We start from the raw sequence: 23703 nt of genomic DNA on the forward strand, positions 1-23703 counted from the left end.
CTTTTTAATTCAATATGCTGAATTACTGCACAGCTTTAATAATCTTCAAAAGGGAAAAACTGTGCATGTCAAAACTATGCAAATGTTAATAAGTTGTACTTGAGAAATTTAATTTACAGGCATTTTGTTAGCAATGTAAAGTAACAACAGAGGCAGCACTACTATTGGGACCACCAAAATGTTTCTTTATAATGAGGTGCCTGGATAAAGTACATTTCAATAGAGACAATTGTTGACAGATGTGCTTCTCTTCTGAGCAAAGTGCTTTCACACATCATTAGTTCCTATCTACATCCAAATATTGATAATGAAACACAAAAATATATTATAGGATGTTCAAAGAACTTACCAGTTCAAAGCACATTTTAGAAATAATATTGCATAGAGATTAACTCTTCTTGTCTATGTTGGGTGGCTAAAGTCTATAGAGTTGGGATGTTTTATCTCACTGTTTATATTCAGCTTGCTATTTTCCATGGGTAAGTGGGGTTAATCTGTTACTGCTCTTACTCGTGGGAACAGCATCGTTTTATTTGTTTTATTCTTACTAAATATGGTATATCTTCATCTCCTTAATGTTATAATTCAGCATACCTGTACTTAATTAGAAAGTAACTTAACATTTTCTATTACTTATAGTGGTTAAAGTACAGACCTTCTATGCTGTTTTTACCAATGAAAGCAATTATTCTGGCCATTGTAACTTCCACTATATTTTACACAAATATAACATAAAACCATATTGTAGGTCAGTGGTGGGCAACAAGTGGGCCTCCACCTGCAGACCCGAACTGACTTATTCTCTGCTTTCTTATAATGAAGAGACTAAGACTGAACAGGAGCAGCTGGATTGTGTGTCATGTGACAACCTCTGTACATAGCAGGGAGGTCACACAACACAACCAATCAGAGGAGGAATGTACAATGGTGCATTCAGCATTATGTGCTCTCCCTTCTTCCATTGAGGGCTCTACCTGTGTAGGTTTTTTTAGGCATGTTAGGCTGAGTGCCATGTGAGGGGCATTTGGGCAAATTGAGGGGAATGTGAGTGGCATGTGTGGAAAAACTTTGTTGCCTGTGAGTTCATGTAAGGAGGTCTGAGTGACATGGGGTATTTAGGAAGGTTTTAAAGTACATGTATGTGTTAATTTTGGAGCTAACAGGGGCATTTTGGGATGTGATGTGGGGGTGAAAAGGTAATTTTGGGGATTTTTTTGTATTCTTTAAATTAACTGTAATGTGCACCCATTTTGGATTACCCATCGCTGTTGTAGGTGTTATGTACAGGAATATGGCAATATATTATATACTTATTAACAACAAGCTTTTCTGTGAGGAACTTCATATCTTAGTCTGACCATGACTAATAAAAAAAAATGTAAAGGCTTTTCCACCTTCAGATAACTTAATTACTGAATTATGCATGCTCTCCTGCAACATTGACATTTTTTGCTTCTAGCTTACTTCGGTGCTTTACAGCTATATATTAATTTAATCAAGTATAGCTCTTTTCGTTGCCATGGAATACGACCCAATTGTTTTCTAAGGACAGACAGAGTACAGCAGAGATTTGATGTACCCCAAGTCAGCAAAAATAAACACCTCTGAGTATATCAATACATGAGTAAAAGCTACACAAGAGAAAGCAATGTATAGTATTTACTAAAATCTGCATGACGTGTGCGAAGAGGTGCTTAGCGCTGCAGGACTTACCCGGACATAGGAGCACGGATAGGGGATCTCTTGTCGTCTTCCAGGCCCTGGAATAAGCAAATTTGTGGAGACTCACTTTGCTCCAATCAGAGGCCACAGTGGCGAGTGAACTATGGATCACCCTGAGCAGTTTGAATTTGGGCAATCAGGTGAGCCAATCAGGGCCTGTTGCGCCATGGCCCTGTCCCCTCACAACGGCTTATATTCAGCCATTGCAAGCAGCAAAGCCAGTCTACTGGCAGAGAGACAGCACAGCGGAGCTCCGTCAAGAACACATCAAGTGAAAATAGAGAATTGGAAACGAGTGGTGAGGATTGAGAAGGGCCCAAGAAGACTGAGGCTAAGAGTCTGTGCCCACATATTAATCAGGCACTAGGCCTGTGGTAACAGTTAAGGCACAAGACCTATGAGCTGATAGGAGTTTAGTACCAGTACATTCAAAGACTGCGCCCGCTCCATTCCCACCATTTCTCCAGTGCCCATTTTGCAAATTTCCACGTATTTTCCTGTGTCCTGTGGTGCTTCACGCTGCAGTCAAGCCCCATTAAAGGAAGGCTGCTCTATGCCCTCTTTTCCTTAGGATCCTCAGTCAGGCCCCACATCAAAGGTAGGCTGTGGTAACTCCTGTTTTCCTATATTGTATGATGGCATTGCATTGTTTCGCATTGTATTGCCTGTAGTACTTTGAGTGGTGTTAGATTTAGTCAGGGAAGTGCACTACACCTAGTATAAGTTGTTAGTTGTGCAGGATAGTGACCACTTACTTGTTTTTAGGGTCATTGAGCCTTGTTTGACTAGTGTGCTTGGCATACACTACTTGTGTTAGAAGTATAGCAGACTGTGGGTGAAAATATTGTGTGCGTCATTTGCAGGCACTGTAGCAAAGAGCAGCGATCCACGATTAAGGGGAGCCCGGTGCAATCCACAGTGAGTAGGACGGACCTGTGTTGTGACACTACTGGCTAGTACTCACAGCTGTGCAAGTAAGATTTCTGTGCGGGGAAGACTCCCGTGATGGGCACCTGTAGATGCCCATGCTCAGGATAGCATAACAGGGAAAGAAGCAAAGGTGCCTTACCTCAGCTATATATCTTGAACACAACCAGTCCAGACCACCCCAGAGCTTCATCTGTTTTCTCTTTGCATGTGTGAAGATCCTGCATCTGGGATCGCTGGTGACAGATTGGCAATTCTCCAAAGGTTGGTGCGTCGAATGAGGTAGAACCCCTTACACATGTACAAGTCAATCCATTAAACACGAAAGTTAAAACAACTCCTCATTGCAAACAGTATTATTTTGAAATTGAAATAATTACCAGAAAGTTTTAAGAAATACTGTATATAGTAAAGCATTTGATTCCACCATTGTGAAAAACCCCCCACATCAAAACATAAACTGTACACGAGTGACTTCCAGTAGGTTTCCCTACAGCCTCCGGCGTTTTAAGATTTTAGTGCAGCCATAATTGAAAAGTGCTGCCGGGACTACTTACAGGAGAGCATTCCCATTGTCATTGGTGGCAGTGATGGTCGAAGCTCATTTAAATCCATCAGGCTGTTTGTGCTAACTGCAAGACAGGCAACCAGAATCACTGACAATGAGAGGAAGGCACTCACCTTTAGTAAGGTATGCAAAACGAACGTAATGCGCGTTTTTTTAAAAAAAAAAATGTATGTAATTCGTACATACGTATGTCCGTATTCAACTACAAGCGGATCTGAAGAAACGTCTTTTGTTGAATACGGGTGTAGAAACGCTCCTGCATACACGAAACTTGCTGTATTGAGACAGACACAGCACACTGCATGATACAATATATGTGTGGACTATAAAGTCCCATCAGAACGCACAGAAAAATAAAAGTATTAAATTATTGTCCCCTGTTAATAATATAGTCATTAGTGAAAATAATTAAAATAAAATGTTTTTCCATTTTTGTATCCATGAAATACATTTATCAGGATGTTATTGTCTTCTGTAAATATAAATGCATTTTCACAGTTGCTCTTTATTGCTAATACATGATCTAGCATGCATATACGACCATCATCACTGTCACTTGGCACTTACACCTGCCCTTTAAATAGTGCAAGTGATACGGCTGAAAATCATGTACCTTAGAGATGGACAAAATTTGAATTGGACGTCCTTACTATACAGTCACTAAATGCATACGCCAAGGCCCCACCCCATTCCGCCCTTCAAATCGTAACCAGACTTACGTGCGAACATAAATTGTATTCTTTGGGTTTTAGTTTTGTTTTTCCGGATGCTCAGGATGAAAAAGTGCAAAATATACCATGTAAATGGACTTGTGTTCCTTTCATGAATCAGGTCCACAATGTTCAAAGGTGTGCAGCATTGCTTACAGTTTGAAAGGAGTCTGTTATTTGTCAAATGTGTGTAGCACACACACATATACACATATATAGGCCTTTAAATATAATATGTGGAAACAAGAACTTGGTTGGCAGTTACAGGCCAATTTCCCAATTTTGTTAAATAGAATGAATAAGAGGATATGTGGACATCATAAAAAGTAACATTTATTTATTAAAATAAAATAATCTGTTTAGATATTTTTGCACAGAAAACAAAAACATTATCTAAAATTGTAAAAATAGCATTCACACTTCAAACAAACAAAAATCCAAACCATTTATTTTTAACTGGTTATGTAAATATTTTTAGCGGATTGTCCCTTAGAATTGAACCATGAAATGGTGAATTTGCTTTTACTTACAATGTCTCTGCACATTTTGCCAGTGTGTGTGACATAATGACTTTAATCCAGGGAATAATTTCAAAAGCAGAATGCTTGCTGTGCAGAAAAAACATGCTATGCTCCAGAGGTATTGTTGACCGTTAAAGTATATTATCAGTGAAACCACTTACTCCATTCATTACCTAGCACTCTCACTTATAATCCCTTTGACAGTAAGGGCATGAAAGGCTTATATAATGCTAGAACCATTGCACAATTTGAGAGAGATGTCAACTGTAGTACGTGGCATCTTAGAAAGCTTTACAGTTCGACAAATCATGTAGCACATTCACCTCAGGCCCATCTACTCATCTCAGACTTACAGGCTTTGAGGGATTGTGAACAAGTGACTTGATTAAAAACTAATGCAACCAAAATTTTTACTCTAAAGAGAAAATTCAATCCATGTGCAGTGATGCAGAAGTGAATAATAATAATACATAAAAACCTTGCTTCCCTTGAGGTACAACGCTGTTCCATACGTTCACTGCCATTGCGGTTTAGGTGAACTAGTAAGTGTCACTCAAACTGACAAATCCCCAAGGTGATAGCTTCACTTGTAAAGCCTTCAACATACTTTGACAGTGAAGTAAAATGTAAAGGTCAACACTGCTTGCTAAGGACAAGAAAAAACACAAGTAAATCACACTGGAATGTTTTATGGATTGGAAAAGTAAACTAATGAAGGCAAATTAAAAAAAAAAAATGTAGTACTGCTAAAAGTAGCAATATGGCATGTAGAGTCCATTACTAAATTCTACATAAAAATATGAAATATATGTTTGATGGGTTATTATTCTGGGATGAGGAATCTCCCCTCCATAATTCTATATAAAAATGTTTTGTTTTTTTTTGTTTTTTTTAGAGGACTTAAGGTATTGACACATTTGAAAACAAAGAAACCCAGGTGACTGAATAATATGTAGTGATATTTTTTTCTCCATTTTCTTAGCATGTGGTTTTGCATGCAACTATGCACATGTCCTTAGAGAATATAAAGTTTCTAACTGGAGAAGAATGAGGAAATTCATGTGGTGTAAAAGCTGTTTACAGATACAGTTGTAATTTTTTGTTGCATTGAAGGCCTGTTAGATTTTAGACAAATGCATGAAAAAGCAAGGTAAGATAGCAGGTAAAAAAATGGACATTTCATTGTACCTGGAGGTGTAAGTATATCCATGTATCATAGTGTCAAGTGATGTGAAGGTCAGCAAGCAGTGTAGAAGAGGTATTTGTGACAGGAAAGGGAGCTTATACTGACACTTAATTGGTCACTAGTAAGACCTCACCTAAAGTACTGTGCACAGTTCAGAAGGGACTATGTCCAAAGAATTGGAAGGAGGAAAACTTAAAGTTAATATAAGAAAGGACTTTTTTAATATAAAGAATTATAAAGCCATGGTATAGTCAGTATTCCAGCAGGTGTGGTGGGAATTCCTACAATAAAAGAATTCAAGAATGCATGGGGCAAATACGGGTTTTGTTTAAAAAAATAAATAAAAAAAAATTCCTCCAAACAAAAGGGAGAACACATGAAACTCCTCCATCCCAAAACAAAGGCAAAAAAGAGAAGACTAGGATTGACTTGCAGTTCATTTTCTATCAAACTCTGTGTTCAGTATTTTTCTATCTTGTGCGCTTAAAACAATAGTTTTTCGTTTGCTATTTTAACGGTATGTACATGAAATAATTCTTAACTGAACAAGCCTAAATGCTTCTTGAATGCATGTACATACCATACACTTGTACATGTGTGCTGGTACATTCCGTTTTCTACACAAATACATCTTGTGAATGGAGACGACAGGCAGACTGCGTTAAGAAAACACAGAAGCAAAAACTTCACGTGTATGATGCCACAGGGATCATACTGTTCTGTCTTCTCATGCCTTACAAACAAATCTTAATCATGTATGGAATGTGAGAAAAATCGGGCCATATACACGCTCTTCAAATGACCTAGAAAAAACAACATTATACACAAATCCAGAACATATTGTGGGCAAATGGCAATTAAATTACTTTTGACCACATCAGCATGTATATATTACTTTACAAATCTTTAATATGGGGAGGAGTTAAATCACATCTTTATTTTATGATCCATACACATCAAAAAATTACCATCATTTTGAAATATTTATTGTGCAACACATGTTATGCTGTTTTGATACACAAGCATATAGCTATTTTTATAGGTGTATTCTGCCTTAAACTGTATCAAAACCACATTAGAAAACTGTTAGAGGCATGTAATAAATGTAAATAGATATTTCACACTGAATATAATTCTACAATCTAATTCTTTACTGACTGGGGGCTTCTATGATCTGCTCTTTCATTGATGATTTGCGTTAAGAAGAAGAAAGAAAATAAAACAGTGACAAATGCTTTACTTTTTTCTGATATGTGATCATATTTTAGAGGGGAAAAAAATGCTGCAAAGTATATCGCTGAAGCAAGATAATTTATTTACTCACTAGTTCAGTAACTTGAGATGTGGGACAGACTTTCACAGAAATATTGCGTCATTTTGGCCCCACCCCCGCAACAAAACCCGTCATTTTGTCACATAGGGCGGGGCCAAAATGATGCGATTCACCGCAAATCGCATAATTTTGCCGAGTAAATTGCAGTATGCAGGATACTTGCCTGCTCTCCCGGGAGTCCTGGAGATCTACCCGGATTTCAGGAGTCTCCCGGACATTCCGGGAGAGTTGGCAAGTATGAATTATACACACACACATAGATAGAGATATTTTATATATATTTTTTGCGTTTCACAGGGATTTTTGGACACTGATGAGACTTTTTAAATTTATTCAATCAAAAAGATCTTAAACTTCATAAACACTTTCTGGACTTAATCACAAACGGTATAAAGAAGGAAACAGGCATTATAGAAATGCGTGCCTTAGATATGATTCTATAAGTAGATCTCTAATTTGTAGTGCTTATCACAAAAGTGTGTTCAATCAGTGCAAATCACTTTAAAACGGTTGTGTGTTTATTTTGGCAACAACTTTTCTGTCCGTTTGCGTGTTTCCATGCTACGGAATTTGCTGGCGCTATATAAATAAAAGTTGTTGATGATGATGATCTCTGTCCTAGCAAATAACTAAAGTTACACTTTTGTTTTATGCTGGTTTGCAAACATTGAAACATAATGAAATAGCGAGATGAAATTTGAAGACTAAGAAATGTATTAGTTGGATAAAGTGTAATTGTTATGATGGTGAATTGCATTTGTTTTAGGAATGTCTTATCTACAACTAAAACGTGTATATTAGGCCACACTGGATAAATCTGCTTATTGTTAATTACATTTTTGATATAATTGAAATTAGATGCTTTGTTATAATTTATCTTACGCATATCTATGACATTGATTTTTCCCATATAATTTTTACAGTTGCAATATATTTTTATTGCACTTGCAACACAATTTAATATTTTATATGCAATAGATATCCTGTATCATTACTGAAGATGGCAATATTTATATTATTTTTTATCAAATAATTGTCAGAAGAAACAACCTCTCACAAAAGTGATGGAATACAGCAAAACAGCCACTGCTCATGACCCACCCAAATTTCCACATTTCACCACCATGATCATTAATATCTTCTGCCACCAGTTATAAAGAGGAAATATATATATTAGTGTATAGATGCACTATACAGTTTTAGACCATTAGACACGTGGCAGGTGAAAATGGGTTTGTAGGGATTTGGAGTTAAGGGAACGTCATTTAAAAGTGGTTTACTATCAAATTTTTTGCCTGAGCTGCCAAATCTTTTAATGTATGGACAATTCCATAAGAAGTGGCAAAGAAGATCTTCGGGGTAACAACATGTTGATGTGTGTCAGTTGGATAAACATATCTAAAGGATATATGTGGAGATGTATACTCTGAGGAATATTTACTGTCCTACAAATGATAACAGGGATGTTTTTCCAAGAATATTGGACAGTTCATGATCTCTTTAGTAACTCTGTGAAGTCTAGTTTTTGGGGAAGAAGAGCATATTGCAAAGATGCTGAGGACCAACAGACAAAATACAGAAAAGTCAAGATGCACAGATGGAAAATTTGCTGGAAATTGAGAAAAATAATGAATGCAAGACATAGATAATCAAAACTGAGCATACTGTACATAAGATAGAATAGGTAAGGTATATAACAAAGTGTAGTGCACAGCATGCAAGAGGCATGATATAAGGATGCACAAGATGCGAGCAGACAAAAGGACAGGTGGAGAGAGCCCTGCTCCTGAGAGCTTACAATCTAATAACACCATACCTATAAATATATGTGGGATATGTCCACCCAGCCTGCAACTCCATGTTTAGTGATAGTTTGCATACAGCACAGGCAATATATCACCTTGAGTAGTGAGTACCGTCCTGGAGGATGTATCTCCCAAAAATATATTTAAAAAAATAGAAAACTATTCAAACAAGTGCCAACAAAATAGTGCATGTGTATAACTAAATGTAATTGTAAATACTTGAAGAGCTGAAAATGTACAGGAGAGAACGGGCAGGGATTATAAGATAGAAACAATCAAATATGTCAGAGGTATTAATAGAGTTCACATAGGCAGTATTTGAGAAACAAATCTAGAACTTTAAAGTTGGGAGTGTGGTAAGGAATTACCTTTTTTTTTTTTCTTTGTACCAGAAAATGTAACAGATCCATCAAATAGTCTCCCAGCAGATACGGTGAGGATTCATGCAGCAAAAAATTGAAGAATGCATGGGACAAATAAAGAAGTGGAAGTTGCTCAATCAATTTATAGGCTATAGCAGGTGCTTGAAAGGGTAGGATTATCCTGAAAGGAATAAACACACAGAGAGATCCCTCAGCACACTGCTATAGCCAGCAACAGATCTGCCATTTCTACTGTAGATAAAAAAGCAAAAGACTTAGTTGCACCCATTTGCAAATGTATGTTAAAGCCACCCACCACTGCACAGCGCTTTTGCTAATAGGGTGGTCCTAACTCTAAACAATGAGAGTCCCATGTGACAAACATATTGCTATTAGGACTTAGATGTACAATACATTTTTTAAAACAAAAAAAACAAAACACAAAACTCCCCAAAAACACATAAAAAAAGCAGACTAGTTTCAGGCTATGAAATAATTATGACTTCAAAATGCTGGTCTAACTCAGGGTTGTGGATATTTTTTTATTATTATGTAGCCAATATTTTAGCTATTGTTGTATAGCAGCTTGATTATATGTGCTAGTAACAGCATTGTAAGTGCTTAACAAATTTTCATATAATTGCACATGATAATCATAATCTCTGACCCATAGATTACGTTTAAGTGAAAAGCCAAAAAATATAATAGGGATATTTCTGAAAACAAGTAAGTATGTTGAAAAGGTGGAGTTGCCCTGATGTTTATATTTATTGTCTAAACAATTTGGTTACTGGATCAAGAGTTTTTGTAAATGGTCCCCATTGATTTTCCTCCACTGGTAAGAATATCTACTTTATTTTTATGACAGAAAGATGATGCAGCTAAACAGCAAATAGTGCATACAAGCGGTTTGGAAATGAGGTATACAATATATTTCTCATGTGCTACTAGTAGTGCAATGTTCAGCTGTGAACATTTCAGTGTTAATGATCATTATAACAGCACCGAGGCACACTATTATTTCTAATTATACCAGCAATGAAAAGTTTATAAATTATGTGTTTCTGAAAGGATAATATGCTTAATATCGGAGAAAAAACACCTATGACCCTGCTAAGAAATTACATCTAAATGATGACACTGATTATATCAACATTCTATACTGTTGTTTCTAGAGAAACTAATGTATTTTGGAGAAAATCTCATTTCTGAAGACATTCAGGTGAATAAATCAGTAATTCGTTAAGTTCAACCCAGTGTTCCATAAAATACCTCAGCTACTTTTAGTTTTCATAGCTGGCAAACAGATGGGGTATTCTAAGCACAGGTCTGGCGAGAGTTTCCAGAAAAAACAGAATTATTGAAAAAACCCTGAGGAATATGAATGGTAATGGGATTGATGAGACCACTGCACTGTTATATTGATCTACCTTGTTGTCTCTCAATACATCTTTTATCCAGTTGACATGTGCTCCTAAGATCATTGTTGAGCAACATTTGTGTCTATGTCAAGTGTGCATAGGCAAAAATAACCTAATCAAATTATGATATCTTAATAATATATTCCCCATTAATGCCATTTAAGTCCTTCTTTGTCATTTTTATGCAACTCTGTCAATGACCAGAAAAATTGTATATTTAATTATGGTTTAATGCTCAACAGGTCTTCATGTAATGAAATCTTACAATAATTTCTTGTTCAGTAAGCTATATACAACTTATTATAGATAATACATACATAAATATATACAGTATATAAATAATATATAACTACAATATTTAAATTACTTATATTTTTGTTACTAGTGCTTTTTGCAATTTACTATACAAAGAACACTGCTAAAAGTAAATGAGTTGTAGGCCCCAATTATCAGCTAACCTATATATAATTTTACTAATATTAATCAGATTAAATATTTGTTTTGCTCCATGTCCTGGTCCCCGAGTTTATAACATGCAAATTAGCTACCAAGTATTTTTTGATACACTTAATCATTCAGATGCTGCCCTCTAGGGAGGACTTTGGAATTACCTGAACAGCATGGTAACCACATTTCATATCAAACACAATAGCAACTAGTAGTATGGCTATTAAATTTCAGCTTTAGTTTAAAGTGTATGGTTTGCTAGATGTCTTCTTCAAAATAATGCTTTCTTTCTAATAGGAAAATTGGATTGTAAGTAAGGCTAGGATATGGAGATGACATTTACCTTGTTAATAGCCATAAAAAAAGTACTGAAAAGTACCACACTGCTTGATATTCAATAATATATTTAATTAACTTTGAGGTCTAATGCCGCTGAATGTGGCAAGTCAGTATGTAGTGGTTTTTAAAATTATGTTAGATAAGGGAGGAAACCCTTCAACAGAACAGTTAAATCATGACAAATTGTTGCATTAACTTTAAACATGTTTTAAGAGTTTTATTTCAAAGAATAATATCCTAACACCATGTTTTCACTATAGAGACACAGCGAATCAATACTTCAAAAAAAGACACCTTCATGTCTTTGTTACAAACATGGAAATCCAAGCGTCACCTGTTAGAACTTTGTGGCTATTGATGCGAGACCCGCAGAAAACCGCCAGTCTGAAAATCCTGGCGCAGCGAATTCATTCCAGCAATTCAGCAATAAAACAAAAATTGGAAAATGCAGCATGATGGTTTCTGTCATTGCTCACAAATTATATCTGTGGAAACAATCCATGGACTGTGTTCCATATACAATTTCCACACCTGTTCTGCGCTCATTGCTATGGAGGAAATAATAGAACAGCGGCTTGCAAAACAGGTGTGGAAAGCTTTGATGAATGGAGCTCATAGTGTTTCCCTTCAATACTTCAGATTTAAACAATGTTGGTTAGCTGGCAAGAAGGATAGTCTATGAATTGAGTGCAACAGAAAGGGTTTCACAACACATCTAAGCTTTATAACAGGCAAAAAGTAACATGCTAACAAAAGGTTACATAATAAACAACTAAATAAAACTACCGTAGTCCACCTTCTAGAGTAATAGAAAAATAATAGTGTCTTCAGACCTGATAACAGGCTAATCAATTCTTTAACAAAAATAAAGTGAAATAACATTGTATAAATTATGATTGTTGTTAAATCATTTGTAAAAAGTAGAAATGAAGCAAAACGTCCTGAGGAAACTCACCTCAATAGCAAATACAACATTTTCAAGGCAACAAGACTAGTTTCATATCCTCCAGATAAGCCTGATTAATTACAACTTGAACTAAATAAGTCACACTTGGCTACAACATTTTCCTACCACTATTTTCAGGTCCCAGAGGATGGGCAGAGGAAATCCTGGTCACAGCCAAACCAGTCACATTATTTGGCTCTGCAATATATTTTCCTGCTCATAAACCAGGTTTAAGAATATCCAACATTATCTGACATTCTGAAGTTCTCATATGATTACACTATATCAAGAATATTTGTAAAACAATTAAATTGTATTGTAACAACACATAATAACCACCTGCAATTTTAATACATATGTACTTAAATTTGAAAAGTGACACCACGAAGAGAACTCAGGGAACCCACTAAGTACATGCATAGATTTTCCGCAAGGTGCCCTCAAAGCTGGGGTCTTTCTTTCAACTGGGTATCTCAGGAAAACATTACTTATAATGCAGTGGGGGAGTCTTGTGAACACGTAAATTCTTCACTGGCACAGGAAAAAAAATATCTGGATGTTAGGGAGAGAGAGTCTCCCAGGAAGTGGAAGTTGTAAGGGCTATAAAAACCTGCATTTAAGAAATATAGACAGACCAAGGAAAAGAGAATAAAAAACATATATAAAGTGAGTTAGTGAGACTACACACAAAAAAAATGTGCTAAAGGGAGAAAAAAAAATTGCAGTCGATACAAAAGTGTGACAAATGGTTTACTTGAGTTTGCAAAATTAAAAGTTGACAAATCAATCAGTCCAGGGGGTAAATGTTTTAAGCAGCCGATTAAGAAAATCGCAGATATTCGGCGACTTTGCAGGGGAAATTTAAAACAACAATGGCTTTCAAGGCAAAACTTTAAATTTAAATATTTTAAGGAGCTTTTCTTTAATAATTTATTTTCAAATTTGATTATTTGGTATTCAGTAATATTACTGTCTATCATTTACTGTACCGCATGATTTATATTAAATAATACTTATTTTACTTTAAAAAGATGCCCAGTGTATTGGTTTCAATAATTGTACTTATTCTAATAAATGTTGCATTTTTATATTTAAGCAAGTCTCAACCCAATTTAGGAAGGAAGAAGTGTTTGTGACATCTAGTGCTTGCCACATACTGTTAGGTACAGCAGCTGAGCCAAAATGGCCAGATCTGCACACAATTTGGCTACATGCATGAATCACATGGGATACTAGCATGGCTGTTATCCATTGACCACTAACAAGCAGATTAAGAGCATAATCCAGCAAGACCTATCAAACTGATAAAATAGCAGCTCAGCACAGGAAACGGTTATGGAAAAAGCAATGTTCAATGTTTCATATAAATGTACGGCTATTAACTCATACATTCAGAAAGGCCATTACTTTCAATTAAAATAAGTTAAATACTCTGATTAAACACAATATTTAACCCAAATCACAAAATACTAGACTTTATTACATACATATAGCATTATTATTTCAGGTCATAGCTATTTATTGTAAGATCTATCCAGTTTCATGGAACATACAAATAAAATCATTGAGTTTTGTTGGGAGCGTCATGAACAGTTATTCGCGTCACATACTGAGCGACATTTTTAAAAAGCAAAAACAAACTGGCCAGACGGAATAACTGCAACAATAAATTTCTTTTTTTTTTAAGTCTGTTGAACTCACCATAACCATTGCATTAGTGTTACATTATTGTTTTTAAATGTCTACAAAACACTAACATTTTAATATTACGATACGATCCATGAAGATAAAATTCATAGTCTAGTGTAAACCTTACATTAAAAATTAAGTGTTATCTCTACACTCCATTACAGACCACTGAAGCTGTTCCACATCTTTAGGACAGTGTCCTGACAGGATCTGACACAGGTAAAACAACTGAAGTTGTAATCAGTTGAGTTAATGTGACATCACTGTTCTTACCCCTATGCATGAATCGCCCATCCACACACTGCATTTGTGAAAAGTAAGGTTGCCAGGCTGTCAATCACCTCTATCTGCTCTGTTTAAGAATAACTCCCTCCAGACATGACAACCTGCTGAAGAGGAGTGAATAAGAGCATAGTGGACATATTTAGTAACAAACAAACAGCTGTTCCATGTATACTATCCAGCTCAGTAATACACTGCCTTATATAGAAAAACAGACACTTATTTTGCTTTTTAAATTGCATATGCACATTTCTTTTTAAATAAATAATTTCTTGGTAACATTTCTACAGCATAATTTGCATACTGTTGGGAAAATAAGACAATTCCAGCTATAGATATGCTAGCCAACATTTTTCTTTAATAATTGTGGCTTGATAGGTAGAGAACCAGCACAAAACTACAGCATATATATTACGCTGCCTGTCACTTGGCACCATTTTGATCACGTCTATTTTTAGACAGATGGAAACTTCCTTTTCTTCCTTTAATCAGACACACCGGGTGAAACAACTAATCATGTCAGAATAAAATCAGTCTTCAGACATGATAAATAAATGACAAACACAACAGCATAATAAAATATAAATATGCAATGGGAGACCTGAAGTCAATTACCTGTAGCACAACAACTTTTGAGGTTACCTGAGGACTTGTGGTATTAAAAAAAAAAAAAAAGTTAGGACATTTCTATAAGTGGAATTTGTGATTTTCTGAAACTAAAATACTGCAGGAATTATAGGAGTAAAATGTGTTTTGAACAATCCGAAATACCTCTGATATTTCACCAGCTAACTGAAAACTCAAGGCACTAGGAAAAAAATTTTAGACACTGGACAGAATTGATTGCTTTCCTTATTGGGTATAAAAGTAAAAACAGCGATCAGATATGTTTAAATGTGTTTCACACTGTGTAAGCAGGCCTAGAGGTACAGTGGGTGATGTAATAGTAGAAGAAAAACACAAGGAAAGAGGGCTCTGTTCGAGAGCGCACACCCTAAAGGAAAGGGGTAGACACAAATAGGGTGGTATCGATTGGAAGAGTGAGGGTGTAAAGCCAAGACTAGGGATTTAGGCTGATAGACTTGAATAATGAAATGAGATTTAAGGGCATGCTGAAGCCTTGGAGAGTAAAGACTAATCTCATAGGGCATGGGAGATTGTTCCAAAGCTGGGGAGTAGCCTGGTGGAAGACCTGTAGGCAGGAGTGAGACAGTGGCGGATCCAGGGGGGGAGGGATCGGGGCAATCTAGCGGGGGCTTGCTGCTGACGGCTGAATGCTATGTGCAGGTCCGCTGGGCAGTGACAGTGTGCTGCCTGGCTGCTCTGATTGTGTTTTAAACACAATCAGAGCAGCCGGGCAGCACACTCTCCCTGCCTGTCACTGCCGAGCGGACCTGCACATAGTGTGCAGCCGCCGTCAGCCTCAGAAGTCAGAAAGGGGGCGGGGCCTAAATCGCTCCCCCCTAGATCGCCAGGGGTACAACCACTTTCTAGATCCGCCCCTGGAGTGAGGAGTTTAAATTTAATTCAGAAGGCCACGGGAAGCCAATGTAGCAACCAGGAAATCCGAGCTGAGGTCAAGATTATCAATCAGCCCTTCAGCACAAAGTAATGGACACTCCCTAGTTTGATGTGAAGGTCTACAGGTTTGGGTTAGAAAAAAAAAAGATACTGTACATTTTAGTTTATGTTTTTTATCCTCTTTTTTTTGATCATTTAATTACATTTCATCAACAGACTTATTTTTGTATAGACATAATGTGTGTACTACAGCATTATCATTGTTTACCCTGAAGTATCAACTTACAGGTGTAATGATATAAAATCTGTAATAAAAATGTGTACATAATAAAGTGACCAATTAGTGTATACCACCTGTCCTGATATCTCTCCTCACCTTTGCCAGCCATATATTGCAGACAAACCCAAATGCTACCCATATATTGCAAATAGAATCTCCCATTGCAAACCACAACACACAATAGGACCCCTGTAAAACTAATACCATTGTGCCAATATCAATTATACCAACTTTAGTTTGAACCTCACTGCCTTTTCAAGATAACTCCAGCAGTATAATGTATATCCCCCAGCTAGTGCCACTCATCTACTAACAAGTTCAACACTTACTAAGCTCTAACTGTACAAAGGATATTGATAGTCATTTTGTCTTACGTCATCTTTTTCCCCAGATGATCCTCTGAGCTCATTGGTCTTCTAAATACTTACATATCTAACAATGTATATTGCTATTTTTTTGTGTTTAACAAGTTGTCAGTTTTACACATGCCTTTTTATGTTTTGGAATACTATTGTTGTTAGTAAAGTTTTATGCAGTTATTTGATATTTCTGTGTTTCACTTTTCTCACTGGTATTGACTGATATTTCCACTGCAATATGAATATTACAATATATGTTTGCACTGTTTTTGTTATGTCTGATTTCCTGGAATCTCACTAATAGTCATCAAACCTCTGCCAAATTATTAAATATAACCTTTGATTAAAAAAAATATATATAATATATAATCTATATATAATCAAAATAATGCAAGTGCTTTTATTTGTAGTTCAAATTAAATCAAACTTACTTGTAGATCCTTTACATTTGGAAAAGGAATTCCTACTGTAATAACAGCTCGGGCATTGTCATCAGAGAAGTCCAGCCCTTCACTAACTTTGCCTCTGCAAACAGCAATCAGGAGCGCACCATCTGAAACACAAACAAGCAAAAAGTTGTCCATTGTTAAATAATATTCAACCTTTAAAACAAAGGAGAGGAGCATGTGTACCTAAAAAGTCTGAGGGTGCAAGACCATTCAGAAAATGTATAATTAATTGCTGAACCCTCCTCCATCACCTGACTGTGCAATTATGTCCCATGCAAGCCAGTTGTTTGGCCCAAAAGCCAAATTCCAGATCTACTCAATGTTCCACCTTGTCATATTTTGCCAAAAATAGAGATAGCTATGGGAATCCGAATCTTAGTATTGTGGCCACAACAACTCTTAAGATGATTTGCATTGTATTGGTATTAAAAAGAAACATAAGAGAACATTTAGAACCTATCGCCCAGTCCATCTGTCCTCTAATTCCCTATGCTCTCTCCTCCTTATAACACAGCTCATCATCCTGACAATTAACTTAACTAATACATAGTGAATAACATGCTATATAAATTAATTAAAAAAAACCCCAGCAAATTCCAGCCTGGTGACAGTATCTCGGTTCGTGGTTTCAAAAACATATCCGGTTGTGTTTGAAGAGTTCAGCTGATGTGTCAATTTTGTTTAAAAATACAGGAGCCTAAGCTCTCACACCACCCTCCCTTCCTTATTCACTATAACAGAAGTAGGAAGACTGTCAGAGCTTTGTTATTTCTTATTGCTTAGCAATGCAGAAAAGGTGTCGCATTAGGTTTTCTTTTACCAAATGCCACAGAAAAATTAATAAAAATATTTGAAGATATAGGAGAATATAATTGTACAAATCCTGAGTCACCATGTTATTTTTTTAATCACCTAAACTAATAAGCATAATGAATTTGCACCAGCTAGTTAGCTTTTAACATGTTATTAACAGCTAAAAAAAAAAAAAAGAAAACCAACGAGATGGTTTAGTGAGAGGCATCTGTTATTATCTTTTCCAAAGAAGAAAAACCCACAGTGCATCAGCACACTACAATTCCTAATTTTATTATTGATAACACTGGGAAATACTTTCAAAGCTGGCAACATGGGGAAGATGCAGTTGGGAACAGTTGTGAAAGACAAACCAGCAATGTGGACAGAGATGTGAAGAAAAATGTTTGCTCAGCACACTCTGAAGTCCAAGTAAATGCAAACTGTGAAGAAGAAAAAAGTGGAGGCTCTGGACCAAAATGCAGGTCTGAGGCTGCATGGTAGCAAAGATGACAACCTCAAATTTATTGAGGGAATGATGATAAAAGTAATTTAGAAAGGTATTTAGGAAATAAACTTAATGCCATCAGTGAAAAAACACAATTGGGAAGCAAATTGTATTTTTTAGAGGACAAAAGATTTGAAGCACACGACATATATGGAGAAAAAGTCTGTACGATTATCCCCCAAGGGATAATGGTCTTAAAATGGTCTTTCACTCCACAGACCTTAATTTAATTTAGCACCTGCAGCATGAGGTGGTAAAAAAATATAAAAAATCCAACCATTTGCCAATGTGAAGTCAAAACAGTTTTTTGTACTTTTGGGACCAAATGCTTTCTGGAACCATCAGAACTTGGCTGACAGTATGCCTCGTCTATTGTCTGTGGTTCTTATAGCCAAAAGTAGTACAGCCTAGTAATTATACTTATTGTATGTTGCCCCAGAATTAATTTTGGATAAGAAATTGGTGTAGTATCGGTAAATAAAATGTACTTTCTTATTAAGTTTGCTTTAGAATTTGGCAAAACATTGTCATCATAAAAATATGAGTGTTATGTGCAAGATGTTTTAACAAAATATGCTGATTAAAATATTATACTATGCAGATTGACTGTAAATTCATCTTCCCTATTATAGAGCATTTCCTAAGATTCTAAAGCATAATAACTGAATATGAATAAGCTTCAGTACGGTAAGTACAGTCACTAATAACCTAAAAAATATAAACAAACTCATTCTCACTAAAATATATAGAGAACTATAGTATAAAGTTTTAACACATATAGGAAGAGGCTAAGTGATATTAAAATGCATCATCAAATTTTAAAAACAAACAAACAACAACATACAAATGGGCCACATTAAAAGCAATCATTTATTAGAAGACCTATTGCAGAAATAATTGGGAGTGACATATCATAAAGGACAGGTTTCTTTCCATTTAAAGCTCTCAGGTACTGGTTGAGAGAGAACATAAAAGGAGAAGTTTGGAGAGAGTTATATCTGGGAAATCATGTTTACTAAATCTTTGAGGTCCTGCCATAAGTTCTCAAGAAGTTCAGTTTTTATATATGGTCAACTAACTATATTATTGGCCATTAACAAAATCTCAGTTTCATTACTGCCACTTATTTCTGCATTTGCTTGAGTATTTTTATTATACAATTTTTTTTTTACTGTTTTGCAAATGCACAGAAAATATGCATCTGGTCAGGTTTACCTTGTTACACTTACCTTTCTCTCTCTTAAAACGTATTGCATCATAATACATCTGCAGCAATTTATCAAAGTCAGCTTTATCTCCGCCTTGTGGTTCTTTAATGACTGTCTTGAACCTTTCTAAATTCGCCCATAAACCAGTATGCAGCCACCTGTCTTTCAATTTCTCCAGCATCTAAAAGGATTGAATGTTAGGAAATGCTCAGTGATGATTGTATTAACCTTTTAAATTAATTAGATTATAGCTAAGTACATGTTAATGTTATACTTTAAAACCCTGTTAAAATAACACTGACCAAAAAGATAATTCCAAGCACTGGAATACCACGCATTGTATCAATAAGCTGTCCTCACTAGCAGACCCATAAACAGAGTAGAGAAACAAGTGATTTTGTGTAGTGCACAAGAAGGTGGAATATAATTATCTAAATTGATTCATCGAGATCGGAGTTGGATCCTCAAAATATAAAATCACAACTTTATTTAGCAGTCATTTAAAATATAATATAGTAACAATTCAATTAAAATAAAAACTGCAAAATAGTTAAAATGTGTGATATGCAGTGAATTAAAAATCACACACGGAAATCATGTAAATATCACTAAATTATTGTGTATTTAAAAGTGAAACAGTTACATGCAGTTGGTTGACTAGTATACAGTTTTTAACAACTACATGCAATTTGTTACTTAAGATAAGCAACATATAAAGATAACTTACTAAGAGTGCATAGTAATATCCCTTAATATATTTGGAGATATATTTGAGAATTCAAAGTACAAAGATTGTTTCTAAACCTGCAAGTGTACAAATTAACCAAAACCCTTTCCTATGGCACTATAATAAACCTAAATACGTGGGGATCTATATCTGAGCAATAAAAAAAAAGTTTTCTGCTTAGTGATAGTTAAACGGGAAGACTCCGTAGTACTGAATACACACCAAGAAAGGATAAATACATAAAGAAACATTAGGAGCTTAAGAACTATATATAGATAACCTTTTCACTTAACAATGTGATCATAATGAATCTTATGCTATTAGGATGTACTATAAAAGACTATACAGAATAATTTAGTAATATTTACATAAGTCTCAGCAGATTTTTAACTTACTACATATTACACATTTTAACTATGACACTAACATTTTATTTTAATTGGAATGTTACAATATGATTATTTTAAATGAATTATGAATGAAGTTGAGATTTTATTTAGTGTGGATCCATATCAGTTCTCAATACATCATTATATACACTTTACACATAAACGCTTGGCGTACTATTCTGTTTATAAATCTATCTTTGTTATGTGATAGCACCTTCCTAAATCACCAGATCATACATTTATTAAGTTTAAAAAACAAAACAAACGGATACTTGTAACAGTGTTTAACAGTAATAATTCACCTGTGTTGAAAAAAATAGTGCCTCTGGTGCGGTAGAATTACTTTTTGTTTGTTCTCATTAGTAGACAGTCAGAAGTCTTATACCTTGAGAAGCATTGGTTAACCAGCCACAGTAAGTAACTAGCTGTAGTCTCTGGCACTGGCACCCGAAGTTATAGATGCGGGTAGGTATATTTATCAATGATTGGCTACTGTTGAAGTTTAATAATCGGATGAAGGTGGAAATCAATATTTTCTGAACACTAATATCAGTTGTGATGCAAATAGTATGCAATTGAATAATTATTATTGCAAATAACAACATGCAAATAAGTTTAATCTATTTAGTTAAAAGAAAATATAAATGGATAAAAAGGCTAAATACTGTTTACAACATACAAATTACAGTTTGGTATCATTCTGTTCGCAACTGCATGACAACTTTTATTATTTATGTAGCGTTCACACTTTGTGAACGCTAGTTATAAATATCACTTTTTCATACACCAAATAGCCAATTCACAGATATCATAAAAAACAGTTTATACAGATCTAGAGGCGGGAATCTGGAGGACACCTGGCAATCTCAAATAACAATGACCAGAGGACTCCCCCAATGCCATGTCGATTTCCTGGGAGGTCAAGACCCTTCAACCTACGAATGAAGACCTTAATACTGTAACTGTGTATCTTTGTGATGTCACTGCTTTTTACAACTGTAGTGTGTATAAATTGTTCACTTCTGGTTTTGGAAACCAGAACACTCTGATAGAAGCTTGTGTTAGTGCTAACAAGCGCATGCGTATACATATAAACTTTGCCCTGTAATATATTTTGCAAATAAAATCTTTGTGGTTTGGAACCACAACAGTCGCATCGGAAAATCATTATTGGTGACGATAGTTACGGACGTTACACTGCCCTGCTATTTATTGGTCGTGGATCACCAGAGTTCATCTAATTTTCCAATTACTTCGGATGAGCCTGGATGTCCAAAAGGCGACTTTTTTGTAAACATGGTGTATTTTAAGTATTTATTTTAGGATTTTTTATTTTATACAGTAGGCACTGTATTTCTTATTTTATTGTGGTACCACAAATGCAAGCATGGCACCCCTGTGTGCCAAATTGGCAGTTGTACTTCTATAAGTGCCAGCATCCAAAAGCACAATAATAGTCATAGGATGTCAGTGCATGTTGGCGCCTGCAGTAACACAATAGCATTGTGTGTGTGGTCAGTTTTTAATTTATTTACATTTTTATAATGGCTGGCACCTGCCCAGTAATTATATTATTATAGAATCCCTGCTATGCCTAACTAAATATTCTTATTATTCTGTTGCATTCTATCTATATTATACACATATATTTTACCTTCTCCCACTTAGATAATATCTAAAAATAACAGCAAACAAAAAAAAACAAAAAAAACAAAAAGGAATTGGTGCACTTGCTGGGATATATCTTTCTATCCAGTGCACTATCTGCAGTCTTCATTACTAAGAGGGTCTTGGTGGTACACTACATCCATGGCATTGTGTTTGAGTGATCGTACAAACCTCTTGCTCTTTTGGGTCTGGGGCAATTATTCGGTAACAAAAGGGATTAAATGGCCTCCTTGTCCCATCTCTTTCAAGGGCTGTGGAGAAAAAATGCCTATGTGTGGGTGCCATGAAGTCTATGTTATAACTTCTTTCTATGATGCCTTTGAGCCATATGACCAAATAAGGTCTGATCTATGGTACTAAAAAAGCAAGAGGCGGGCTCCCACCACAGGCTTTGCTAGAAGAAGAAGCCAGTCTTCTGCTATGCTTTTTAGTGGGTTTGGATGCTTGCCTGACCAAGTTGGTTACCATCCCATAGGCAAATGAATGGCCCTTTGAGAAAGGTACTTTTCGTTTGCCTCAGAAAAGCGAAACAACTGAAATCATTGTGCCTTAAGTTTGCGAGCATTTACATGGAGGAAAGAGCACTTTCTCCCAGTGACTTGAGAGAAAATCCTGTCAAATTCTGGATCAAAAGAACACTCCGCTTTAAAAGATAAGGCTTTTAGAGACTGTTTGGAGCTGCTTCTGCCTCACAGGACTTAAGCCAAAACGAGTGCCTGGCTGCAACCACCAAGTTGAGATTCTGGATATGATAAGACCTGCATCACCCAAACACTCTGAAGCTTGGTCCATCAAGGACAACAAATCTGATTTTGGGGTATTAGATTGTAAACCCTCAATAATCTGCTCAGTTAACTTCTCTACTGTTTTGCTTTCACAATCAGTCACTAGCATGGGTCTAAGCGGTGTGACCGCTGCAAAAAAAAAAAAAAAAAAAAAGACTTGAAAATCAAATCACATTTCCTACCTGTGCTGTCTTTTAAAGAATCAGCTGTTAAAATCAGAATTGGGGAAGCTTTTGAAAGGCGGGCAATGGGGGCATGCACTCTTGGCGGAATTTTCCTGAAGGAGTAGTTAAGGCGAAACCCACAAGATTCTTGAAATCTTCTATCAGGTGTTTGCCAGGCTTGTGGTGAAGATGGGAAAGAAATAGTATCTCTTCTTTTAGGGCTAATATGGATCCTATGTCAAACAGCTAATCCCAACTGTTTCACACACAGTCTGTAAGAGGAATAATCTTTCCTTTTGAGGTAGCCCTGCCTGTGAAGGGGGGTTAACCAATCTCTAAGGGGGGTTAGGAGGGATATTGTCACCTATCTCCTAAGGACGCCCCACAACCCATGTCAATTCCGGGATGGATTAACCTAAACCCTCGACCAGGCTGGTTCTACCATCTTGGCTGCGTCCACATCTCATACGTGTGTAGATTTGGGTCCTTAGCCTCGTAAGCTACACATCAGGATTAGAGATCTGAAAGTCCATTTGTCTGTTTACTTAATTGTGACCTAGTCTGACCGATTGCAAGCGCCATCTCAGCTTTGATG

General features: G+C 35.9%; 1 protein-coding gene across 1 annotated transcript in view; it reads right to left on the minus strand.

Moving 5' to 3' along the window:
- The window catches only part of LOC142109665 (Fanconi anemia group J protein homolog), a 195754-nt gene that overhangs the window by 19215 nt on the left and 152836 nt on the right, over positions 1–23703 (minus strand). The window contains exons 15-16 of the mRNA XM_075193731.1: positions 19397–19556; positions 16850–16971 (exon numbers count right to left, since the gene is read on the minus strand). Coding sequence (XP_075049832.1) covers positions 16850–16971; positions 19397–19556 — 282 coding nt within the window. The remainder of the gene's footprint in view (positions 1–16849; positions 16972–19396; positions 19557–23703) is intronic.

The sequence above is a fragment of the Mixophyes fleayi genome (assembly GCF_038048845.1).
Source record: "Mixophyes fleayi isolate aMixFle1 chromosome 2 unlocalized genomic scaffold, aMixFle1.hap1 SUPER_2_unloc_7, whole genome shotgun sequence".
NCBI classification, from domain to species: domain Eukaryota; kingdom Metazoa; phylum Chordata; class Amphibia; order Anura; family Limnodynastidae; genus Mixophyes; species Mixophyes fleayi.